The sequence below is a fragment of the Rattus rattus genome, chromosome 16, assembly GCF_011064425.1.
Source record: "Rattus rattus isolate New Zealand chromosome 16, Rrattus_CSIRO_v1, whole genome shotgun sequence".
NCBI lineage: Eukaryota > Metazoa > Chordata > Mammalia > Rodentia > Muridae > Rattus > Rattus rattus.
In genome coordinates, this window is record NC_046169.1 from 35,889,684 (window position 1) to 35,911,415 (window position 21,732).

The 21,732-nt window shown below is 49.2% G+C and overlaps 1 protein-coding gene across 1 annotated transcript in view; it reads right to left on the reverse strand.

Annotated features, from left to right (window-relative positions):
- The window catches only part of Nos1 (nitric oxide synthase 1), a 111,130-nt gene that overhangs the window by 17,628 nt on the left and 71,770 nt on the right, over positions 1-21,732 (reverse strand). Inside the window, exons 18-23 of the mRNA XM_032886874.1 lie at positions 18,677-18,793; positions 15,588-15,762; positions 13,009-13,147; positions 12,230-12,308; positions 1,968-2,161; positions 247-416 (exon numbers count right to left, since the gene is read on the reverse strand). Coding sequence (XP_032742765.1) covers positions 247-416; positions 1,968-2,161; positions 12,230-12,308; positions 13,009-13,147; positions 15,588-15,762; positions 18,677-18,793 — 874 coding nt within the window. The remainder of the gene's footprint in view (positions 1-246; positions 417-1,967; positions 2,162-12,229; positions 12,309-13,008; positions 13,148-15,587; positions 15,763-18,676; positions 18,794-21,732) is intronic.

Here is a 21,732-nt window from a genome sequence, read left to right on the forward strand (position 1 = left end):
GTTCCCTTTTTTTCCATGCATTGGACAAGAGTTCAACATCACAAAGGAAAGTGGTAAGAGTCACTCCAGCGCTGTGGATTGTCAGACCTTAGAGCCCGGGAGACAGAGCAAACAAGCCAATGGGACTGCCGTATGCAAATGAGGACACGCCCCTGCTCAAGACTGCCACCTGCTGTGAACAGTTGGAAGAGCATTTTCAGTGCGCCCCTATTCCCAAGCCTCGCGGGGCTCTCAGGACCCACCCACCTTACTGAGGACCAGCAACCGCTGCTTTTCTTTCTCATTGGTGGCCAGGGAGGCGAACTGCTGCAGCTGCAGAGGCGTGGGTGGTGTGGTGATGTCCAGGTAGTACTTGAAGGCCTGGAAGATGGTGCAGGGTGGGAGGCGAGATTCATCCTTCCAATTACTGATGACACCTGGGGAGGCACAGAGGGGATGAGGCTCCTGTCACTTTGTCCTCAGTCATCACTCCAGGTGAGGAAAAGGAAGCACAGAGAGGTTACAGAATCTGCCCGAGGTCACTCAGCTTTTGCGTGCACGCTTGTATGCGTGTGTATGCGTGTGTGCGTGTATGTGCACATGCACGTGCGCACACGCGGGCAGGCATTCTGGTCTCACACCTAGCTCTAACTACACTGTGATCCCAGCCCTCCATGTCCACAGATTCTGCATTTCAGAGCATTTGACAGAGGAACGAAGTCAATGGAAAGAAAAAGTAATCTCATTTGTACTAAACTGTACATTGTTTTCTTGTTATCCCTAAATGCTACAGTGTAACATAGCACTTATAAGCATTTACATTACATTGGAAAAGCCATCTAGAGAGGGGTTTAAAGCATACAGGGAGATTTGCAACAATATACATAAGTGTTATGTGCCCACAACACCTTTTCTATAAGGGACTTGGCTATATATGGATTCTGGAATCTTCTAGGTGTTCTAGAACTCTTCTTCTAAGAGGGAAGGCTATCCTGCCTCTATGTCCCTCCCAAACATGAGCCCCTGCCTCATTACCATGGACGTCATAAGAATTTCCATAAGATGCCACGGAACCCCTGGTCTAATATGAGAACTCTGTGGGGTTGGGTTCACTAAGGGAGGGGCTTGTCTTTTAACAGTGGCTCCTTCCAAGAGGGTTGGCAGGAGGAACTTGACAGATGGCATGCCATTTCCACATTCTAGTTAGCTCCCCTGTCAAGGTGACAGCCATGGTGTCACAGGCTGTCAGGTGTGGCCACTACAGCTCCTTGTACTGGAGCCTGGAGCCTACCCTTGTCTGTGAGGAGAAGGTGAAGCTTGGAGACCCATCGACTTTGAAGGTTCTTCAAGCCAGGTGTGGTGGCTTGTGTCTGTGGTCCTAGCACTCTGGAGGGTGAGGCAGGAGGATCGAAAGTTTGAAGTCAGTCTGGTCTACATAGAAAGAAGAGAGAAGAAAGGGGGAGAAGGAGGGAGGGGAGAGGGGAGAGGGACAGAGGGAAGGAAAGGGGAGGGGAGGAAGGAGGGGAAGGGGGGGAGGGAGAGAAGGGGAGGGAGAGAAGGAGGAGGGAGGGGAGATAGAGGGAAGGAGGGAGAGTGAGAAGGAGGAGGGAGAGAGGGGGAGGGAGAAGGGAGGGGAGATGGAGGGAAGGAGGAGGGAAAGAAGGGGGAAGGAGAAGAAGGGAGGGGAGATGGAGGGAAGGAAGAGGGAGAGAAGGGGGAGAGAGAAGAAGGGAGGGAGAAAGAGGGAGGAGGGAGGGGAGAGGAAGGAGGGAGAAGGAGGAGGAGGGAGATAAAAAACAGAAGCAAGGAGAGAAAGGGGAAAGAGAAGGGGAAAGAAAGAAGGAAGGGAAGGAGGGAAGGAGGCTATTGTTGACACATTTATTGGCAGGAGTGAGGTAGGAAGCCCTCACAGATAGGCCAATCATGCCCAGCAGCCCCTGCCCACTCGGGGCTGACGCCTTTCTAAGCAGTGCAGCCGGAAGCCTCACCCAGAGCAGTGTTCCTCTCCTCCAGCATCTCCACCTTCACCACGTGGTTGGCGGGCGGTGCATCCTCCAGCCGTTCAATGAGTGCATTCACGAGGTCCTCGTGGTTGCCGGGGAAGACACCCAGGTGGTCCCCTGGCTGGTACTGCAGCTCCTGATTCCCGTTGGTGTGGAGACGCACGAAGATGGTCGATCGGCTGCAGGGAACGAGGGGGAGCGTGGGACAAAGACCACGGCTCCGTCTCTCCTTTGCCCCTGGTCTGTCTCTCTAGGCTGCAGCACACCCTTCCTTCCATGATCCCTGGCTCTGGTCTGCTGAGGTGCAAGCCCATCACTCACCCTGTAGCTTCTGCCAAGCTTGACAGTCAGTTCCCCATCACAGAGCCAACAGCCAGGTCCTGGGCCAGGGACATCACACTTGGGATGACTCGCCTATCTTGGGGCTGGTCCCCAAGTTCTCATGACCTCTTTGATGCTCCCAGCTCAGTTTTCTGCACTGGTCCCTTCTCATCTCCCAAGCCCCGAGCCCAGCCACAACCTGCTTGTATCTGAGATATATCTGTCCCCCATATCTTCCTGCCCCTCCCCTGCTCTCATTACGGTATCCCTTACTTCCTTACTTCTGTGACTAGTGACGATTCTAGGATAATAGGAACAGGATGACACAAGGCATTTATCTACTACGGCTGTGACTTTATCCCCATGATGGGGACTGGCACATAGGTTTGTCCTAAGTCCTTCAGGGTTTCAAGTTAACTAACTGCTAGCCATGTCCTTTGTATCCATCATGGCGCTCTCAGGAACGAGCCGCTCACTGTAGTCACAAGCAGGACGTCTCTGATTCATGAAGCTCTATGCTCTATTTATCATCTCTCATAGAATTCCATGCTCTTGTATTTAACGTGTGTATACACGCATGCACATAGTGGTGACAGTGGCATGTGCTTTCCCTGGTGCATGGGTAGCGGACAACTTAAGTGGCTCAGTTCTTTGTTTCTACTTTGTTGGTCTCAGGGATTGAACTCAGGCTGTCAGGTTTGGCAGCAAGCACCTTTAAAAACTGAGCCCTCCTGCTGGCCCTCTGCTCTCTTTTGCAAGCACTGCCCATTTGTAGTAGAAGGAAGGGCCCGCCAGAGGCTCAGAGTCTCTTGTGTATAGATGTGTGGGAGTGAGGGACTCTAGGAATAATCTGTGTACCACATCACACCTGCTTGGGTTTGTGTGTTACAAGTTCAGGAGGCCCATGTGAACCAGCTGCTTCAAGAACGAATCCCTGGAACTGGAGCGATGGCTCAGTGAGATGGCTCAGTGGTTAAGAGCTCCTGCTGCTCTGGCAGAGGACCCAGGTTCAATTCCCAGTACTGGAGTGGCAGCTCCCAATCCCCTGTCACTTCAGTTCCAAGGGACTAGGATTCCCTCTTCTGGGTACTGCATGTACACAGTACACAGACACACATGCAGGTAAAACATCCACACACATACAATCAAATAAAACTTAAACCAAAAGAAGGAATTCTTGGGGCTGGGGAGTGTTGGCTCAGTGGTTAAGAGCACTGGCTGTTCTAGGCTTGGTGCCCAGCACCCACGTGATGGCTCATGGGTATCTTCAACTCCAGTTCCAGGGGGTCAGATGCCCAATTCTGAGCTCTGGTTCCAGGCATGTGAGTGGTGCACAGACATACAAATGGGCTCAACAGTTATAGGCATGAGCAAATTCCATTTTTGGCCAGGTATAGTAATGTATGCCTTTGATTCCGACACTCAGGAGGCAGAGGCAGGCAGATCTTTGTGAGCTTGAGTCCAGACTGGTCTCAAGAGAGTTCCAGGATAGCCAAGGCTACAGAGTAAGACGCTATAAATTTTTGTTTTTTTGCTGGTTCTCAGTAGAGGTCTTTAATCGATAGTCACCAAGAAGGCTGAGGCAGGAGTATTCCAGATATATGGCTACTGAGTTCAAGACCAGACTGAGCAGGCTAGGAAGAGCCTGCCACATAATACAAAAGCAAAGTAAAGAGGGGGCTGGAGCTGTAGCCCTTGCTTGTGAGCACAGGCAGCCCCTTGTCTGTTAGGTCTCAGACAGTCCTTTTATCTAGAGCTCAATTTGTACTACAGGTGAAACCAGTTCCCATCTGCCCCAAGTAATTAATTACTAGTTAACTAGAGTATCTTCTTAAGTAAGATACTCTAAGTGTGACCATTAAAAAGTTTTAAGGCTGGGGCTGGAGAGATGGCTCAGCGGTTAAGAGCACTGGCTATTCTTCCAGAGGTCCTGATTTTAATTCCCAGCAACCACAGGGTGGCTCACAACCATCTGTGACTCCAGGTCCAGGGGCTCCTTCCCCACCTCTGGGGAGATGGCTCAGTAGTTAAAGTGTTTGCTTTGGAAATAAGAGTGCAAGCTTTACACGCCCTAAACGCACTGAGTACGAGGTGGGCACGGTGGTCCCTCATCCATTTTAGCTTCAGGAAGTGGGACATGGGATCTCTGGAGCAAACCACCTAGCAAGAGTCTCAGGGAGAGCTCTGGGTTTGATGGAGAGATCCTGCCTCACAGAATAAGGCAGAAAGAGTTCCAGCATTAACCTGGGGCTTCCGTGGGCATGCAGGCTTACATGCGTATGTGAGCCCTGTACACGTGAACAGGTATACAGGTAAAAAGAAGAAAATGAATAAAATTGTCCTGGGGCAGATTGATTTCATTTTATATAACATATGTAGATCTAGGTAGGGGTTAACAATGGTAGTCTGCAACCAAGCCAGTCTGTTCTTGGGCAACTCTGAACCTGGGTGAGCCTGCACCTGGATGAGCCTGCACCTGGGTGAGCCTGCACCTGGGTGAGCCTGCACCTGGGTGAGCCTGCACCTGGGGGCCTGCACCTGGTGAACCTGCACCTGGGTGAGCCTGCACCTGGTGAACCTGCACCTGGGTGAGCCTGCACCTGGTGAACCTGCACCTGGGTGAACCTGCACCTGGGTGAGCCTGCACCTGGGTAAGCCTATGCCTTGATGAGTCTGTACTTGGGTGAGTCTGTACTCTGAGCCACAGGCTGCCATGGCTCTCCAGACCTCACATTCTTCCCTCCTTGCCAACTGGTCTCAGCGGAGGGAGAAGCTCGTGTTCTCCCCATGTAAATCACACTTGAATAGACCAAAAGCACTTGCTATTTAGGGAGGTTTTTGGCACAACCAAGAGCCCCTTTGTGCTACGAATAGCCACCGATATTAAAAATAGCTAAACTGGCACAAATCTCCGTGTGTAAGTGGGGTTGGGAGAGCGGGAAGCCATTTCTTGAAGATTGACACCCTGTTTGTGATATGGTGGACAGCCTAGGAGGCTTTACTGTGTGTTCCTAGGGTTCAGGACGTCCCTTTCCTCTCCCAAGAGGGTCTTGTACTCTCTGGGATACTGAGTTTGTCAGTTACAGCATCTCTCTAGCTCTGATCAGCCTTTGGTTCCTGGGAGCAAAGACATCACACGTCACTGTGGTGACAGGGAGAGTGTAGCAGAAGAAACCAACCAGCAGGGGGCGCTGCAAGGCCTCTAATTCAAGAGCCGGCTGCTCAGGCACAGTTAAAGTCCGTGAAAGGCATTCAAAGCAATTTGCATTTTCTTCCTGGAACTTGTTGCCAACGGGAAGGCCAAAAACCTCAACCCCTCGCTGACCTGGCTGACACTCAATTGCTTCCCCCAAAGCCCCATGTTCCTGCCTGTGATCCAGCAATAAAGGAGGGGACAGGATGTGGCCAACAGGTGCATGGAAGGTGTGTCCAGGTGACCGGAAGGTGGGTCCAGGTGCCACAACATCTGGGAATTTGCACGAGATGACTTTACAAGTGACTAGCTGGGCATTTCTGGGTAACCTCAATCCTCAATGTTTTGCTATGATGTTGAGTCTCCCCGGCCACCCCCGATTCAGCTGCAGTTTTAAATGTTCATAGCTTTGGGATAGAGAATTTTTCTTTCCCTTTCTTCATTCATTCACTTCCTTCTTCACCCCGCCCCTTCACAGAGAGGGGGTCTCACATGGTCGCTCAGGCTGGCCTGGAGCTCATTACGTAGCCCAGACTGGCTTTGAACTCTTGCTTCCAGCGTGCCAAGTGCTAAGATTATAGGTGTGAACCACAACCCATATGGTCCATTGAGAAGCGGTGGGGGAGAAGGGCAATTTGGGAAGCAGTCGATTCAGGGCTTGTAATTTCTCTCTCCTCACAGCCTGTCCTGGGTCTATCTCATTTCTTTTAGATACAGGAGTGTTATTTACGTGTACAAATACACACACACACACACACACACACACACACTCTCACATAGACACATACAGAGATTCAAAGACAGACAGGCAGACATTACAGTGGTTCATATTGGCTCACAGGTTTGACAACAATTGCCTAATGCCCCACGTTAAATAGAAAAATCCAACTATCCAATTGCTCCATTCTACCGGGAGGGTAATGAGAGTCACCAGCTAGCCGCCCTCAACAAGGCCATCAATACATATACATAGAGCTTTAGGCTCTGGGGGAGGGGGATGGGAGAGAAGGGCAGGATGTCTTATTCTCACTGAGGGGTCATAGGAGGGGATGTGTGGCAGCAGTGGGTGGCTCGAGGGAGACAGCGGGCGAAGGTGGCTGTTCTGTGGGCTGATATTTGAACATAACGAGGACTCAGCACACAAACAGCCCTGCTCAGGGTGATCTAGAGGGAGGGACGGCAACAGCGTAGTGTAGAAAAAGAGGCAGCATGCTAGGCTAGCATGCTCTTTGTCCTTTCGCATTTTACATTAGCAGTGCCTTTCTATGTTGCCCAAGCTCCCTTCAAACTCATGATGTCTCTGGATGAGCGGTACATGCTAGGGTGATCAGGATGTAACACTCCTCTCGCCTCAGCATTCTGGGGTACTAAAATTAAAGGTATGCACCACCATGCCAGAACATGACTGCAGTTTGAGAGGGGTGATGGCTGGATCCCAGAGACCTCTTCATGACCTGTGTGATCTCCCAGGGACCTCTTCATGATCTGTCTGATCTCAGGGACCTCTCCATGACCTGTATGACCCCAGGGACCTCTCCATGACCTGTATGACCCCAGAGACCTCTCCATGACCTGTGTGACCCCAGGGACCTCTCCACGACCTGTGTGATCCTCTAGAGACCTCTTTATGACCTGAGTGACCCCAGGGACCTCTCCATGACCTGTGTGATCCTCCAGAGACCTCTTTATGACCTGAGTGACCCCAGGGACCTCTCCATGACCTGTGTGATCCCCTAGAGACCTCTTTATGACCTGAGTGACCCCAGGGACCTCTTCATGACCTGTGTGATCCCCTAGGGACCTCTTCATGACCTGTGTGATCCCAGGGACCTCTCCATGACCTGTGTGATCCCCTAGGGACCTCTTCATGACCTGTGTGATCCTCTAGAGACCTCTTTATGACCTGAGTGACCCCAGGGACCTCTCCATGACCTGTGTGATCCCTTAGAGACCTCTTCATGACCTGAGTGACCCCAGGGACCTCTTCATGACCTGTGTGATCCCCTAGGGAACCTCTTCATGACCTGTGTGATCTCCTAGGGACCTCTCCATGACCCGTCTGGCAAAGATTTCAGAGAATCCCCTTTGATCTACAGAAAGCACTGCAGGCTGAGAAGCCGAGAGCTCATCTGCTTCAATTAACATTTTAAAGTGAATTTTTGGGCTACCCTTATTAAAAACCGAAAACAAAAAGCAGGGTTCTTAGGATGGGTAGATATACAGGAATAAGTGTGCTTGCCATGAAAGCAGAGGGCCTGAGTTCAATTCCCACTCGGAAGTGAAAAGCTGGGTGAGGAAGTGTGCATCTGTAATCCTACAGCTGGAGAGGAAGGTGCCTGGGCTCACCGATCAGCTGTTTGGTTGAATCAATGCTCTCCAGGTTCAGTGAGAGCCTATGGCAAAAAGTAAGCTGAGAATGATTGAGGGGGATTCTATCTGTCACCTAGGGTCTCTATACATATATGTACACACATGCACACACATGTGCATACAAGCACATGCATGTACACATGTGCACGTGCACATGCACACAGGTATAAACATGTACACAGATACATATGAACACACGTGCACATACATGCACACAAGGTACACATAGCTACACACATGCACACATGTACACATGCACAGAGATACGAACATGTACATACATACACATGAACACAATGCATACCCAGGCACACACATGCACACATATACACATACATACAAACAAACACACATGCACACATGCATACATATGCACACACATACGCACAGGGCACATAACACATGCCCATGAGTTAGTTCTTCCTTTCCTAGGCATCCCCTTTCTTTTCTGAAGTCCACTCTTCTCAGCAGTTCATCTCAGTCCTTCATTCTCTCTCTTCCTGACTTCTAGAACTTTCTATGTCTACTCTGCCCACATTCACCCCATCACACCGCTTGTACAGATTGTTTTTCCTAATTACTGTTGCCTGTACCACAAGATTCATTTCCGGGCAGGATGCTGGGCAGGGTCGCTCTGGGAGGGTCACCTGCCAAAGGCCATTTACTTCCCTCTTGGCACTTTGCTTGCGATTAGGGATTGTTAGTGGGAAAAATCTGTGAGGTCTTGTTTATGGTTCCCCAGGCCAGAGAGCCATTGCTTTGGCCTTGATCTGGGCAGGTGGGTGAGTTACACCTTTTCCACTCAAAAAATTACACTGATGCACCACATGCTTGCCCTCAGATGTCAGAAGAGGGTACCAGATCCCCTGGAACCAGAGTTATCTGCAGTTGCGAGCCACTATATAGGTGCTGGGCATCAAACTTTGGAAGAACAGCCAGGGCTCTTAACCACTGGGCTACTGTTCCAGGCTGCAAGGTGGCATTACCTTAAAGAGATAGGCACACTTTGTTCCTTTCTCTGCCAATTCACAACCATTTTAACTCAGTTCCCGCTCCTAATGTTGCTTGGACTATTCCTTTGTTAATAATGTTTTGCGAGAGTCAGGTCCCTCCTGGCAGTGGACGGGGGGCAGATTTGAAGGCCATTTGCTGGTTTCCTTGCTGTCTAAGAACCATGATCCAGGGAGGACTCACCACACACTGACTTTTCATTATCCATGGCTCCTCAGAAAGCTTAAAACCTCTCTTCCAACAGTCCCTTCTCTATCAGATGTCCCTATTGCACCCGGTGCTGCATTTAATTGTTCTAAGACGCCTAATATATTCCATTAATGCCTGAGAGTCTTTGAGAGACAGTTCAAGAGGCTCGGGGCTCTGTCCTATTGACCTCTCATAATCAAAGGCTTAGAAGGGCATGCAGGAAGCATGCGTGCCAAATTCGCAGGTGACACGAGGAACCTGGGAGGAACAAGGAGTGTCACTGGATCTTGTACTGTGCCAGCAACTTCAGGAGGCTCCTTTGCAATGGTCACAGCAGTCTGGCAAATGGGATGGAGGCCATCTGTGGAGTCCTTTGGAGCGGCGGCCAGATAACCAGGTCAGCGTGACCTTGGGAAAGTCACTGGCATTTTCTCAGAGTCACTTCTCATATCTAACACGCGAGACACGTTATAATATATGTGTTATAACACAGCATAACGTGTTATAATAAACTGTGGCCTTTGCTGGTGTGGCTGGTGTGAGCGGGAAACTGCCTAGGGGGCTCAGCTCGGTGTGTGGAAGACAGAGTATACTAGATATGGGTGTGCAAACTTGATGCCAGCATTTCCAATATATATATATATATATATATATATATATATATACACACACACACACACACACATATATATACATACACATATATATACATACACATATATATATATATATATATATATATATATATATATATACATATATATATATATATATATATATATATATATATATATATATATATAGTTTGTCTATGGTTACTGCTGCTGCCCATGGAGGCCAGAAGGGGGAGCCAAATCTCTTTAGAACTGGAATCTAGTGAGAGAAAATTGCATGGATGCTGGGAACAGAAACGAGGCCCTCTGCCAGAGCAGCCAATGCTTTTAACCACTGAGCCATCTCTCTCCAGCTCCCCACCGTCTCCCCAGTGACTTTGCCAAAGCCATACAGACCCAATTTGTTTGTTGGGGTTAGTGCCTAGGGCTTTGAAAAAGAATTTAAAAGATCTACCTGAGTTATAACTGAAAAAAAATGGGAAAAAAATTCCTGAGAGGGATTGAGTGCAGAGACTTGAAAAGTGAGAGATGCAGACGGGCGGCCAGTCTGGGTGAGATCAGCCTGGACCCAAGGAGAACACGGGTTTAAAGGGTTGAGTGGGTTGGCTCTGAGGACAGTGATATTAGCATGTCCTGTTCAGACTGGCAATGGCAGTAACTGGTTTAGCACTGATGTTGGTGGGGATCATGCAACTCTGCTGCTGGTGGTAGGGTCTGAGAGTGTTATTTCCAGCGGGCAGTGAGAACCCCGTGATTAAATTCCAAAGCTCAGGAATTCATATATTAAGGGGAACAGCTTAGAGGCTCTGGGACCCAAAGGACAGTGTCCTTGGCCATCCAAATCTCTCATTAGGAAGAAGTGAATTTGTTTTGGGTGTCGCTGAATAGGGCTAACTGGATTTTATGCCAAGTGCTAAGACTTAAAATACAGTTCAGTGATCCAGAACTTGATTAGTGCTACAGGCTCAAGACCAGCATCACATAAAACTAAAGCCATCACCTCAAACGTGCTAAGACAAACACACTTTATGTCAGATAGCAAAGTGTTTGGCCAGATATTACAAAGTTTGCCTTTGTTGGGTAATAAGATAATTTCCAGGGCTGGGGAGATGGCTAGCGGGTAAAAGCATTTACCGTACAAGCCTAAGAGTTCAGAGCTTTATAAGCCAGATGAAAGGCTGGAGAGATGGCACAGTGGTTAAAGAGCACTGGTGGCCATCAGAGAAGACCCAGGTTTAGTTCCTAGCACCCATGTGGTGGCTCACAAATCACCTTTAACTCCAGTTTACAGGGAACTGGCACTCTTTTCCGGCCTTGGCAAGTCCTGCACTTAGTGCGCGCGCACACATACACTCTCTCTCTCTCTCTCTCTCTCTCTCTCTCTCTCTCTCTCTCTCTCTCTCCTCTCTCACACATACATGCACACACTCTTCTCTCTCTCTCTCATACACACACTCTCCTCTCTCTCTGTCTCTCTGTCTGTCTCTGTCTGTCTCTGTCTCTCTCTCTCTCACACACACACACACTCTCTCTCTCTCCTCTCTCACACATACATGCACACACTCTTCTTTCTCTTTCTCTCATACACTCTCCTCTCTCTTTCTGTCTCTCTGTCTCTCTCTCTCTCTCTCTCTCTCTCTCTCTCTCTCTCTCTCTCTCACACACACACACACACACACACACACACACACACGCTGAACGACCTCAAAGTCAAATGCAGAGGACACGTATCTGAATGCATCCCAGTAGGAAGAGACAGAAGGTTCTACAAAAGCCCCCAGGGCCATATCTCCTGGCTTATGTGGCTGTAAAGAGACCCTCTCTCAAACAAGGTGGGAAATGAGAATGCCCACCCAGAGGCTGTCCTCCACTCTCCCTAAGCATGTTGCAATGTGTGCAAGTCATGTGTTACAGTACTTTGTTTTTGAGCACCCATTGCTAATTCACAGTGCAGATGGCTTCTTTCCCAGCCCTCTAGAGCAGCAGTTCTCAGCCTTGCTAACACGGAGACCCTGTAAGTTCCTGGAGTTGTGGTGACCCCCTCCTCCCCAACCATAAAATTATTTTTGTTGCTACCTTGTAACTGAAAATTTGCTACTGTTATGAACCATAATGAACACATTTGTGTTTTCCAGCGATCCAAGGTGACTTCTGTGAAGGGGGTCATTGGACACCCCCACCCCTCCCCCCACCCCCGCCCAAAGGAGTCACAGCCCACAGTTTGAGATCCACTGCTCTAGATAAAAATAACCCACATTAAGAAAATACTTGGGCTAAGCACTTTCTGTTGGAGAAGCTGCCCGAAGAGAACATTTGAGACTCACGGGCGACCCCATGCTGAGATCACCCCAAAGCCCGTTTTCTTTGTCTGCCTCTCCTCTGTCCCTGTCTCTGTGGGGGCACAGGGAAAGCAAGGCAGGGGTCCTGGGACCTGGGGATGAGGGGAACTGCAGCACACTGCTGTGGTCTCTGGGGTCTGAGTTCCCCTTCCTGGCTATGGGTGGCAGTCGGGAGCCTCCCCAGAGGGGATTGATGCTGGGCAAACCTACCTGGACTTAGGGCTTTGCAGGTTTTGGCGGCTGAGGAGTCGAGCGGACGAGACTCGTTTTTTGTGAACATTGGAAAGACCTGTGGGGAGAGAAATAATGGTGGTGGTGAAAGGAGGGGGGTTAACGGTCCATAAAGCCTCCCCAGCTTTGGGTATGTGTGTGTGCATACGTGTAAATGTGTAATGGTGTGTGCACGGGGGCTTGTGTGTAGGTGTGTGTGTATAACCCAGAAAACAACCCAGGTTGTGAGTGCTTAGGTGCTGTGCAAGCGGATCTTTTGAGACAGGGCCTCTCAGCCAGCTACTGGCTAGGCCGGCAGGCTGGTGAGCCCCAAGATTCTTTTGCCCCCTCTTCCCCAGTGTTGGGACTACAAGCATGACCCAATCATGGCTGTCTCTTTCATGGGTTCAGGGGAACTGAACTCTTGGTCTTGGTGTCTGCGAACCCGATACATTAACAACCGAGCCATTTCCCCAGACCCCTCTTCAGAGCTTCCTCTGGAGTGGAGGGGATGAAAGAAAGGGGCGGGTATTCATGGGGCCAGGTGAGGTGGTTACAGACCCTGAACCAAACGCCAAAGTGACTGCAACAGAGGTGAGGATGCAGAGGGGCACAGTCCCCTGCCTGTGGGGACAGAAGTGTGGCCTGCATGTGCCAAGGGCCTCTCTGAAAGGAGGACCAGAGTGACACAGCTACTGTCCCCACACACCCCTGAGGGGAGCTCTCCAGCCCCACCCTCCCCAAGATGACAAAGGTGTCTCAAAGGACGAGTTGGGTACCTTGGGTCAGATCTGGAGCTTCCGCCACATACGTGAGGCGGAACTTGTTCCTCTTCCAGCTTCGGTCGTTGCTAATGAGGGAGTTGTTCGCCTTCTCGATGTTGACGTCGTCCCCCACGCAGAACACATCACAGGCTGCCTGCGGCCCACAGAGAGTTATCCTAGATGTTAGATCAGTTGTGCTAGGTAGTTCCTCCCCAGGAGCTCCAAGTCATGGCATGGAAGTCTCCCTTCCTCTTCCTCTTTCTCTTTCTCTCTTCTCTTCCCATTCCCTTCTCCCACTCTCCATCCATTAATCTAGAGACCCATCCTTCCTTTCACCACCCACCCACAAATCCATTCACTCATCCATCAACCTACCCACCCTTTCATCTACCTAGTTATCTGTCCATCTACCTATCAACCCTTTCTTCCATCCATCCATCCATCATTCATCCAACCATCCATTCATCTATCTATATCCATCCATCATCCATCTATCCAATCATCCTTCCATCCAAACATCCATCCATCCATCCCCCATATACTCATCCATCCATATATCATCTATCCATCTACCCATCCATCATCCATTCATACATCCACCCACCATCCATCCATCCACCCATCTATCTACCCATCCATCCACCCACCCATCCAACCATCTAATCAACCATCCATCCATCCATCCATCACTCATTCATCTATCCATCCATCATCCATCCATCCATCCAATCAACCATCCATCCATCCATCCATCCATTATCCATCCATCCATCCATCCATCCATCCATCCATCCACCCATCCACCCACCCACCCATCCATCCCCCCACCCATCCATCCATCCATCCATCCACCATCCATCCATCCATCCACCCACCATCCATCTGCCATTCATCCATCACCCATTATCCATCCACACCCCCACCCATTTACCTTTCTACTCACCCATCCATTTGGTCATCTCCAACTAATCTTCCATCCACCTACTTATTCATACACCCATTCATCTGCCCCCCCCCACAGGTCAACCTCCCCCACCTGTCTACACCCCCTACCTGTCTTACTCCCCACCTGTCTACACCCCCCCACCTGTCTTACTCCCCTCCCCCCACCTGTCTACACCCCCCACCTGTCGCCCCTCCCATCTGTCTCTCTACATTTTGAGTAGTGACTTGAGGGCCTAACTTCCACATCCACGATGACATTTATTACTAAACCCCACGTGCCCAGAGGCTTAGCATTAAAAATGAAAGTAAATAGAATTTCCTTTCATCTTCAAAAGGTTTAAAACAATTATATAAAGCCAGCACACACTGTCTGGATTCACATTTTTTTTTGTTTCCTTTTTTCGTCAAAGCTCCTTTATCAGCAAACAGAATCCTAAGAGTTACTGCTCAGAACCATTAGTAAACATTTTCTGAGACAGGTTCAGAAAGGTCTTTAACACTGGGGCCCCAGTGACACCCTGCCTCAGCCTCTCAAATAATGGACACCCAGATATTTACAACCATGGGACTACTTTTCAGGGATATTTAAAGTTTTCAGATGTACGTTTTATTATTTTCTGGCTGTTGCCGTGGTCGTCAACAGAAAAATGGAAAAGCAAAATGTCACATTGTTTAATATTATTTGACCACAAAAAGGGGATAAGGTGCTGACACAGGTGGATGGACCCTAAAAAGTTTACAATATGGGAAAGAAGTCCGTCATGAAAGGTCACTTGGTATCGACTTTCATCCCTAGGAAATGAACAGGAAGGAAAGTTCCAGGCATAGAAATGAGTGACTGCTCAGGCAGGGGGTGGGGACAGGAGACCAGGAGTAATGGTTCTCAACCTGTGGGTTGCAACCGCTCTGGGGGTCGCATGTTACATGTCACATGCTTACGACTCAGTAGCAAAATCGCAGTTATGAAGTAGAAATGGAGTAATTTTACAGTTGGGGGGTTCACCACAACCTGAGGAACTGTATTAAAGGATCCAGAGTTTGAGAGCCTGGCGTGAGCTTTTCAGGGTCCTAACCTCGGAGATGCTCCGCCAAGGCTCACTGATGAGCTGAGGAGAGACAGCTCTCTCAGATGTGAAGGAACCCACAACCATCCCGGCTCTCCACAGGAACAGTTTTACAGACACAGCTCCCCCTGGTAACCCACGGAGCCCTGGACCTAAGTTTCCCCTTCTGCACAAGCTCAATGACAGAAGTGGGCAGGACCTTTCTTTCTCCGCTGGTGAGGACGGAGCCCAGGGTAGTGAACGGGACAGAGAGTAAAAGCCACAGGGCTGGTGCTCAATGCTCCCAGGATTCTGAGGGGGAAATGTGTGTGTCGAGGTTACTCAAATTCACTGAAGCTCTCTCCTAGCTGTGTGCACTGGGGAAAAGCCCTCCCTTCCTATCCATCTCCCTTTCCTTCATTTTCCTTATAGTCTCCTTTCTTCCTCCCCCCTCCCTTCTTCCTTCCCTCTTTTTCTCCCCTCCCCCACCTCCCTTCCTTTCCCATACTAGGCAAGCAGCCTACCATTGAGCCATCTCACCACCGAGTCCCCCTCCTCCCCACCATGGGCAGCTTGTCGCTATCTGGGGTACGGTGCGTCCCATACCTTGAAGACTTTCTTGGCCCAGGTCCTGAAAGCTTCTTCCTGCCCACAGAGCTCATCCCCCTCCCTCATCTTCAGAATCCTCTCCCCTCCCAGTTCCTCCAGGAGGGTGTCCACCGCGTGCCCAAAGGCACAGAAGTGGGGGTATGCCCGAGAGCCCAGGCCGAACACTGAGAACCTGTCCAGAAGAAAAGAGAAGGTCTGTGAGGGGGAATGCTGGGTGTGGGAGGTGGGGGGGGTCTGGTACCACGGGCTGATTAGCGTTACTTTGAAATTCACGAGAGTCTTGAACCCCTGTGGGAATGTATGTTGAAATAGGAGCTTTAGGGATCAAGCTTGGGTAAGAGTCCTATCAAGTCAATTTCCTCTCCTTCTCTGCCCCTGCTCTCCAACAGGATGGTGCCACTGACAAGCTAGTAGGAGAAGCCAGCAGGAACCCACCCCTTGCTGAACTCCTACCTTTCAGAACTATGAAAAGACACTTTGCTGTGGAAGGATGATGTCAACCCCAAGGGCTCTTAAGACCCCTTTCTCTTGGTCTCCAAAAGCGATTGCTGCTTCCAGAGAAAGTTCTAGTGGTTTCTGAGGAGGGAGGGCAAGGAGGGCAATGAGCAGGAAACATGGGTGGTTGGACGGACGCTTGGCGGAGTGGTTCCGTTTGGGACAAATTAATTTGCTTTAAGAAGGACAGCAGTAAGAATTCTACTAAACCTCTGTCGGCTTTTCCTTTTTTCTTTCTTTCTTTTTTTTTTTCGGAGCTGGGGACCGAACCCAGGGCCTTGCGCTTGCTAGGCAAGCGCTCTACCACTGAGCTAAATCCCCAACCCCTCGGCTTTTCACTATAGCACCTCCCTCCGACATGTGACTCCTGTCCTCACCAGCCATGGATCAGGTAGTTGACTCATGACAACACTCTGGACAGACTTAGGGGCCCACACCCCACGGTCACTGGGAGAATCATTTTTCCATGACGGTTGCTACTTTTGAGTCCCAAATTCCTATTTTAAACCTCGAAACCAACAGGTGACTAAGTTGTCATCTGCAGGGCCAGATAGCAAAGATACAGATGATTTCAAAGCTGAAGGTGCCTTATGGCTTTCAAGGCGGAGGGGGGGGGAAACAAAACCTGCATATTTTAATGGCTGAAATTAAAACATCACCATAATAACGAAGTACAATTATTTTTGGTGCGTGCACATATGCGTGTGGAGGACAGATGCAGACTTTAAGTGTGGTGTCTCTGAACAGCATTTTGGTGTGTGTGTGTGTGTGTATGGCGGGGGGGGGCGGGGCAGGACTGCTCACTGGGACCTGAGGATCCTCCTGTCTCTCTCTTCATTGGTGCTGGGGTTACAGCTACCTATGGCTGCTTCTACTCCTGCCCTTCACATAGATGCTAGGGATGGAACTCAAGTTCTCACGCTCGTGTGACAAGAGCTGTTCAGACTGAGCTTCTCGCCATGCTCCCAAGTACAATTCTTTAAATACAAGTCCACCAGTGGGAGGGAGGGAGGGTTTTATTTGGGTGGGTGGGGGGATGGGATCAAGGTGGGATGGAATGTTGCCTACCTAGGATATGAAGGTAATGCTAAAATCATGTTCTGATATCAAAACCTAAGAGCTGTTCCACGTTATAAGCAAGACCTGATGCAGACCATCGGCTGGTCAAGATGTGGCCGTGTCCATTGGTATGGGGTGCTGATGTTAGGGGAGGCAGCGTGTAGGGATGTGGAGGGGGAGAAGATGTCTTCCCACTTGCTATTCAATTTTAATGCCAGCCTACAGCTGTTTTAAAGATACAGTGTTGGGCTGGGGAGACAGCTCCGTCAGTGGGCAAAGCATTCATAAGGACCAGACTTTGGATTTCCCCAATCCCACGTAAATCTGGTAGCCTGTGTCCATAATCCCAGAATTCCCGTAGCCAGAAAAGAGGCAGAGACAGAAAGTTCGGTGAGTCGGCCAGCTTGGAGTATGCAGACACGAGAAGAGACAGGAACAGGGTGGAAAGGGAGGTCCCACATGTGAGGCTGCCCTCCAACCTCTACGTGTGCACTGCAGTGTTTGTGCCTGCATGCGATGCACACACGCATGTCACATACACACACAAAACAGGAAAGACTGTACAAAACATAGGCGCAGTTCTTCAGTCTAGGAGTTCTGTGTCTGTGCCCCCTGAGCCTGGTTCTGAGCAGTCATGAAGAAGACTCATCCATGCCTAGGTCTGGACCGTGGACTGACAGGGCGTCGGCCTTATCTTGACCGTTATCCAGAACGAGGCTACACATCCTTATTTCATCTCTCCAAATACTTAACTAAACTGAACACACATCGAATCCCCAAACACTTGTCTTTGTTACACATCCTCCCCCAAAGTGTCTCATGGAATATGACTCTGCTTAGGAAGAGATGGGGTTGGGGAGTAGTTTTCAAATCTGACTTCGCAGTAGAGGTTGGACTTAGAAGAAAAGACGTCAGCACAGCCCCCAGTTCTAGACCGACTGTAGAATCTTTTCAAGTCAAGCTTAGGCATTACACTGGTAGATCGAAAACAGCCCCTCCCCCCCAACCCCCAGGTGGTTTTGTTTTGTTTGAATCTCCTAATGTAGCCCAGGCTGGCCCTGAACTTGCCATCCTCCTGCCTCAGTTTCTCGAGTGCCAGGACTCTAAGTGTGCACAGTCATGCATGGATCTCCCTAGATGGTTTTAATGTGTACCCAGAGTTGAAAAACACTACTTCAACATTGTGGGGTGTCTCCAGAGACCTTCGCTCTGTATAAAACGTGTCTACTTGAAAAAGCGGCCCTGACAGTGGCATCTGGAAACTACTGCCCTTCAGGGCACACAGTGGGCAGACCTTAGTGATGGGATCTGGCGTGGAGTTAGAGGAAGAAGCATCAGAGGTTGTCGGGTACAAGGGTCCTCAGGCGTGGGAAACCAGGTAGTGTGTGTTAGAGAGGGAGAGGCCCCAGAGGAAGGGAGGAAAATCGTGGGGTGGTGGTGGTGGGAATTCTCCAGAACAAAGAACCACCTTGCAGATGATCTGTGCTCTCTAAGAGCCTTTTTCAACCTCAGTCCCTGGCGCCCTTGCTCACCTCACATTGGCCAGGGGTCCAGTACTTTCAAAGTTGTCTCTGAGGTCGGGTCCGTCGCCCGATGACTTTCGGGAGTCAGAATAGGAGGAGACGCTGTTGAATCGGACCTTGTAGCTCCTGTGACAAAGGAATGGGCGGCTGTGAATTCTCTTGGTGCTCCCTCCTCAGGTCAGCTCCCTCCTCACTCAGGATTTTCAATTTATTGGTCCTGCTTCTAGAACCTTCTCTCTAGTATTATATTATACCACACCTTTGAACTGTTAGAGAATTCATCAACTTACCCATAATTCACCACAAAGATAGTCACGTACAGTGGTTTGATTAGGTATGGCTCCCGTAGACCTGTGTGTTTGAATGGTTGGCCCATAGGGAGTGGCATTAGGAGGCGTGGCCTTGTTGAGGTGGGTGTGGCTTTGAAGTAGGCGTGGCTTTGCTAGAGGAAGCATGTCACTGTGGGGGCAGGGATGTGAGGCCTCTTATGCTCAAGCTACACCCAGTGTGGCACACAGTCTCTTTCTGCTACCTGTGGATCAAGATGTAGACCTCTCAGCTCTTTCTCTAGCGCTGTGTCTGCCTGTGTGCCACCAAGCTTCCTGCTGTGACGATCGATAACGGACTGAACCTCTGAACCAGTAAGCCAGCCCCAGTGAGATGTTTTCCTTTGTAAGAGTTGCCTTGGTCATGGTGTCTCATCACAGCAGTGAAGCTCTAACAAGACACTACCCTTGCAAACTCAAATGTCTCCAGGTCTTGTTGACTTGAGAAGACTGAGATCCACAGAGTTCAGGGAGCCCCATGGAGAGGGATGGAAGGACACTGTGACCATGAGACCAGGCCTCCAGGCCTCTCAAAAGTTTTAACATGCAGAATAAGAGGCAACGCCAGTTCAGCAGGGATGGGTAGGGCCTGAGAGTCAGCATTTCTGTCTCTAGACCTCACCAAGAAGCTGGAAACTAGACTGGTACTCTCCAATATGGTAGCCATTTGCTCTCTGTGGCCATATTAATCCAAAATTAATTATAATAAACTAAAATGAAATATAAACTAAGATTAATATAAATGTAAAAACATAATATAAATTTAAGATATAACATATAATAAGATAAAATTACATATAAACTAAAGTTAAATAATATAAATATAAAAAGATAAAAACCCAAAACGTAAATATATAACAAATAAAACTAAAATAAATATAAAAACTAAGTGTCCAAGAAGAGAGGACTTGGTAAAATGTGGGATGCACATTGTAGATAAAATGTGGAATACACAGTAGGTAAAATGTAGGATGCGCACAGTAGGTAAAATGTGAGATGCACACAGTAGGTAAAATGTGGGATGCACATAGTAGGCACTCACAGGGGACTTTTCGGCCACAGACAAGAATGAAGTCACATCATTTGCAGGAAAATGGGCGTGAGCCAACCCCAGAAAGACAAATATTTTGTATTTCCTCTCATTTGTAGCTCCTACATTCTATAAGGATCCATAAAATCATGTATTTATAAATGGCCGGAAAGAAGAGTTGAGGCTGTTGTGTCAGTGCACATTTGCATGAAAAGTTTAAAACCTGGCTCCTTGCCTATGGGAGTTGTATTTCACTCCAGGTGCTCAGTGCCCACATGTGGCCACTTTACAGCCAGCACAGACAAGATGTCAACAGAAAGTTCCTCAATGCTGGCCTATCCCCCCAGCACTCTCCTGCCACAGAGGGATGTTCTTAGACATTTTAGGTCACAGGCCACACTTCCAGGAAAAGTGGAAACTGTTTCTGGCACAGATGGCATGTTTATATCTTATTTTCTAGTCACATTATGTCTTCACATTCATATTATTTAATCTTAGTTTATAGTTAATTTTAGATCTGCGGCACAAGTGGACACTGGGTGGGCTAGTACACGTGCTTGTGGGTACACGTGTACGTGTGTGGAAGCACATGTGTGTTCATGTGTGTGGGTATATGTGCATTTGTATGTGCTGGTGTGTGTGCATGCATGCATGCATGCATGGCATATGTTAGAAGATGCATGGCCATTGTTGGTTGGAACATCCCTGGTCACATTTGAATGTGGCCTCTGTCTTCCGAGTGCTGGGATTAAAGGGGACCCCACCACACCCAGCCGAGCTTATTTAAAATGTGGATTCTGAGGATGGAGCTCAGGGTCTCAACAGTTTTTAGATAAGCGCTTCGTAGGCTGAGTGTCTCCCTGAGCGTCTCCCCGTAGTCTCCAAGGAGGATATCCAAGACCCAAGACTCAGCGCAAGAGGCTCAAACAGTCTGAAAACAGACATCAGTTTCCATCAAGACTTTTCATCTTTAGACAAAGCAAAAACAAGGGCTGGCAGTTGCCGCTTTGGCAGGGGATCTGAGTTCAGTTCCCAGCACCCACATGGAGGTGGAGAACAACCTGTAACTCCAGCTCCAAGAGCTCCAACGCCCCCTTGTGGCTTCTATGGGTACTGTACATAGGCAGACATACACATGCCCACACTCGAATAATTTAAAACAAAATCTTAAAAAAGCAGACTAAAACAAGATTCCCAATATTCATCAAACAGACAATCCTTTTCTTCCCGAATCCCACCCTCCACCAAACTAAGGCAGAATCCCAAGAAACGCATTAGAATGCAAAAGGAGAAAGAGAGAGAGGGAGAGAGGGAGGGAGAGAGGGAGGAAGAGAGAGAGAAGGAGAGGGGGAAGGGGGAGGAGAAGGGGGGGGGGAGGGAGGAGGGGGAGGGAGGGAGAGAGAGAGAGAGAGAGAGAGAGAGGAAGGAGAGAGACAAAAAAAGAACACCCGCGTTCTGGCAGAGCGTCTCTGGGCTGGAAGCTTTTCAAAGTTTTTGTTCTAACAAGGTTCTAAATACACGGATGTGTATTTTCTGTCTCCAAAATAGACTCACGTTGAGTCACTTCTCCAAATCTGTCATGCAGCATACCAGGGGGGTGGCTGTGTGGTTAACGGGGGAGGCAGGGTGGATGGTTGTGGGGTAAAAATATCAGCACGTGTACTGTATGAGGCTGGAGGTTTCTGCCATTGCTTTGCCTGTTGTTAATA